At 51.5% G+C, this 4,347-nt stretch overlaps 1 protein-coding gene across 2 annotated transcripts in view; it reads right to left on the bottom strand.

Annotated features, from left to right (window-relative positions):
• Positions 1-1,361: 1,361 nt before the first annotated feature.
• The window catches only part of ABL1 (ABL proto-oncogene 1, non-receptor tyrosine kinase), a 30,409-nt gene continuing 27,423 nt past the window's right edge, over positions 1,362-4,347 (bottom strand). For both annotated transcript variants that reach the window (XM_010135607.1, XM_010135608.1), the window contains exon 11: positions 1,362-3,058. In XM_010135607.1, the coding sequence (XP_010133909.1) occupies positions 1,362-3,058 (1,697 nt within the window). The remainder of the gene's footprint in view (positions 3,059-4,347) is intronic.

Below are 4,347 nucleotides of genomic sequence, written 5' to 3'. Positions count from 1 at the left end.
ACAAGTCACAGTTAGTTCCCAGTCGTGCTGCATTAGTTGGGAAGGTCACAGGACCTTGGAAAGGAAGCGCAGGAGTCCTGCTGTCAGTGTTTTGCGGCAGTTTCCTCTGGAGATACACCCCAGAGAGGTGTCTGCAGTCTTCACAGATCCTTGTTTGATGCTGGATGGAATGACACCGGCATGAAGGTAGTGACGGTTTTAACCCCAAAGTACTGGCATCTGAGCCCCTCACGGGGAGTTAGCACTGGCACGGCAAGGGAGGAGCCGCAGCCCCTCAAAGCATGGGAGGGGAGAAGCCAGGTCCCACCTCCGCCCACAGAACAAAACAGCTGGAAATGCGACTAGAGACACAGCAGTCCTGGCCCATCTGTGACATGCCAGCTCAGCTGAAGCAGCCGCTGGAGGCACAGTGGTATCTCCAGCCTCACCCTAAGTTCTCTCCCCCTGCTGCAACCCTCCAGCCTTCCAGGGATGCTCAGCACCAGCCTGCTGCTCCCCAGCCTCTGCAAGTCTCCTCCCCGAATGCCAGCCCGGTGAGTGTTAGGTATCACGAGAGCACGACAGCAACGTCTTTCTTCAGACCTTCAGTCCTTTTCCTCTGCCAAGGGAGATTCACAAATAGGCTCCTGTGCCACTACTTCAGCAGGTGCTGTCTGCAACATTTTGAGCCCAAGCAACTCATTTGGGCTCAACAACATTAAGAAATTACTGAAACACAGAAACGAAGGGCAGCAGGTGGAATCACAGGAAAAATTTGGGCGAACATCACTTGTAGCATTCTGTCATTAAAAAAATCCTTACATTAACAGTTTTCCCCCTTCCCTCCCAAACGCCAAATCTGTTGCATGAACATCAGGGAAATGTCAGGGTCGGGCAGGGCCATGTGCTGCAGCTCTCCAAGACACACAGTGGGTGTATTGCTATTCAAACACTCATCCTTGAGTACAGTGGGGCAGAGGGAGGGGGCGAAAATGCAGGACAAAGTCCTCCCAGGGAGGATGGCATTTCAGTGTCCATCAGTCTGGCTTCAGTCTTAACAGTCTGTCCAGAACAATAAAATATTAATAAAAAGGCATGGTGTGACATCAGCATTTAGACTTGTAGTCCACAAGGCAAGAACTCCACAGATAGAATGATTATGAGTATATGGAACACAGGGAGTCCGAGTTAAGAGGGTGGAAAGTGCCTCTTGAACGCAGCCCTGCCCTTTGGAGCTGGGGCATCCGTTCGCAGTCTGTGTCTCTTGCACAGCCCTAACCCGAACGCCCCGGTCCTTTGTCAGTCCACACGTTACTCTCTCCGCAGTCGGCTTTGGCCCATTGCGATTTAGTTATTTTTATTTATCTTTAACCTGGCTTCTGCTACCTCTGAACAATGTCGCTGATTTCTTTCACTGAACTGAGAAGTTTGCTAAAGTCCTGGGTGGCTGCAGGACCACTGCCAGCTGTTGCTGGGCAGATCTGAAGCTCCCGTAGGTTATTCTCCAGCTTATTGATGGCCTCCCGAAAGGCAAATTTGTTCCTCATCTGCTGAATAGAGTCCACGTAGCTCACGCAGAAGGTGTAGAGGTTCTTGCCAGCCTCCAAGACAGCGCTGTGGCTTGCCATTTGTTCCGAGTTCTTACTGATGGCGATCCGTAGAGCCTCAGTGCTTTCCAACACCACCCCTTTAGTGATGGTGCCACTGGCAATCCTCTCCGGGGGCTGCCGGGTTTTCCGCAGTGAGACTCTGGTGGATATGAGAGGGATGAAGGCTGTAGATGATGGCTGGTCCCCACCTGGGACAGAGGGTACAGATGAGGAAGAGGCAGCTGGGGTTGCTGTGCTCATCAGCAGCTTGGCAGAGGACTGTGGCTTTGGTACAGAGGGGATCCCCAGCTTTTTCACACCTTCTCCTGAGGGGTTTGGCTTGACAGCATCGCTGCTTGCAGCCTCTCCAACCTGAGTCAACTGTTTGGACTTTGGCCCAGACACCACATCTGCTGCTGCTTCATGGCTGGGACTGTGAGAAACCTTCCCAGGCTTGCCGATGGAGGATGAAGACAGTGGAAGTGGAGGGGCTGGTTTCAGCTTCGATAACTTCCCTTTGTCCTTCCCTGTCGACTCCGAGGTCTGCTTGAGCCTCCTCAGTCGTGACTCCTCAGAGGAAGCCCTGCCGGCACCCACTAACCCAGCAGGGTTGGGTTTGGCAGCAGAACCTTGGTCCATCATCACAGTGGTACCTAAGGCACTGGATTTGACTCCATCGTCCTTGTGGAGCACACTGGAGGGAGGGGCAGCAGGTTGCCTACGGCCAAGTTTTGGTGTCAGAGTGGGAGGGCTGGAGCCGGGGCTCGACTCTGCATCTTTGAACACATCATCAGTGGTCTCTTCATTCTTCTTAAGCAGCCGTGGAGGAGGGGTCACTGTTCCCCTGACAGCAAGGTCAGTCTTGGCCTCATTTGCCCGCTTCCGAGGCAGTGCTGGCTTTTCACTTCTGTGTCCCCCAAAAGTGGAGGAATCAAACTGGCGCCCTGTGGACTGCAAGTCCCGAGGCAGAGTCACAGACTTCCACTCTATGTCCTTTGCTCCATGGGGCACGCAGGAGGCTGAGCAGGACCTTAAGAAACGCTTGCTGGAGTTGGAACTACTCTCCTCTTCACCAGCCACCCCGCGACTGCTGCTCATCGTGCTGGACTTCTTCCGTAAATGGGGAGATAAGAACCCAGAGTTCCCAGCTACAACCCCGTTGGTGACGCCAGCCCCATTGCCTGGACTCTGAAACTTGGAGGTGTCAGCTGCATCCGCGGAGGGTGCAATGAAAGCTCCATTGCCAGCATCCCTGCACTCCTCCTCCCCGCCAGCCCTGCGGTCCGAGTGGCCATCCATCTCTCTGAAGGAACTGCTCCGTTTCGGAGGGGTAGGGGCAGTCTTTTTCTTCTTCTTGATAAGGGCGCTGAAGAGGTTGTGCTTTTTGTCTTTGGGCAGCAGCCTCTCATCTTCATTCAAACCGCTCTCCAGGGCCACCCTCTCCTTTCGTGGAAGCAAGGGAGAAATAGCAGGTTCATGATCCAGAGGGTCTGCAAGGGAAAGAAAAGAATCTACTGAGCGGTGCTTCAACAGCCAGGATAGTTGTCTTCCAGGATCAAACCACTGCAGCACCATCAAAGGGTGCAGATTCTGTAAAGAGAGACAGCTTCAGACCAGGAGTAAAGCAAGTGCAGCCGCTCTCAGGCCTGGACTGAACATACACACATTCATCTCTGAGGTGGCCTCTGCAGGTCTCAGCTGCCAAACTACTTTCCCTGTAGGCTTCTGATTTAAACAGTGACATACAAACACAAAATGTTTATGTTCAGATTCCTGCCCTCACATCTGGAGACCTGTCTAAACTTCACGCTGTGAAGAAGATAAATATAAAGATGCCTTTGCTTTGGTCCCTGAGCTGTGGCTGTCTTCTGAAGAGCCGACCCTCTGAATTAATAAGCCATCTCTGCAACCCACCTCCATCCCCAGTCTCCTTGTTCATTCAGATTCTGGTACTCCTCACCTCCTTCCTGGTGTCATCCTTTGTGGGGAATGGAAATCGCTTTGTCACAAGCGGATATTAAGATGCCCTTCAACAGCGGCTCACCTCAGGTCGTAGCACCGTGACAATGGCCAGCTTTGACCATAATGGAGGGAAGGGGTAGGAACAAGCCCCTTGAGCAGCGGTGCTCCAGAAGGAAACAACGCAGTGACTCGTCCTCCTCTTACAAGAGGTATTTAAAAATGAATAGTAGTTTATTATAAATTTATACAGAGTCCTGAAGGTTTCTGCATAGGACTGACAGGGGGTCTCATTCCCAGGCCAGGCACTTGGGTGGTATTTTAATTTGAAGTTCAAATGCCTTCAGGGCAGCATATACATTTACAGCTTGACTAGGCAATAAGAAGGGAGATGAAGCAAGTCATAGGGAGAAGGAGGATGATTTTTAGCCACCTATTGGTAGTCATCGTGCTATGGGTAGGGTTTTGGTTGAGGAGAGAGAATTTGGAGAAAAATGGTTGTGTACTCTGAGAAGACAGCACACTTCCACAGGACCACATGCAATTATGCCATTCCCTCACAACAGCTTATGGGGACCTGGACAACCAGACGAGCCCTCACAGCACTTAGGGAGGCCATGGCCTTACTGTGTCTAGACACAGGGGAGCTGTGGAGATCCAGAGAAAACAAGCAGCTTGCACTAAGTATCAGCTTCCAGCAGCTGGACTTGCTATGGAAACACTGACAATTGAAGGAGGAACTGCAATATAACTGAAATATTTTTTCACAATAAAGAGTGAAATGATTCCCAGCATAATGTTAAAATCATATTATTCCTGC

The sequence above is a fragment of the Buceros rhinoceros genome, unplaced genomic scaffold, assembly GCF_000710305.1.
Source record: "Buceros rhinoceros silvestris isolate BGI_N320 unplaced genomic scaffold, ASM71030v1 scaffold23774, whole genome shotgun sequence".
Lineage (NCBI taxonomy): Eukaryota > Metazoa > Chordata > Aves > Bucerotiformes > Bucerotidae > Buceros > Buceros rhinoceros.
The sequence above is the reverse complement of the archived record's forward strand: the minus strand, read 5'-3'. Positions and strand labels throughout refer to the sequence as shown.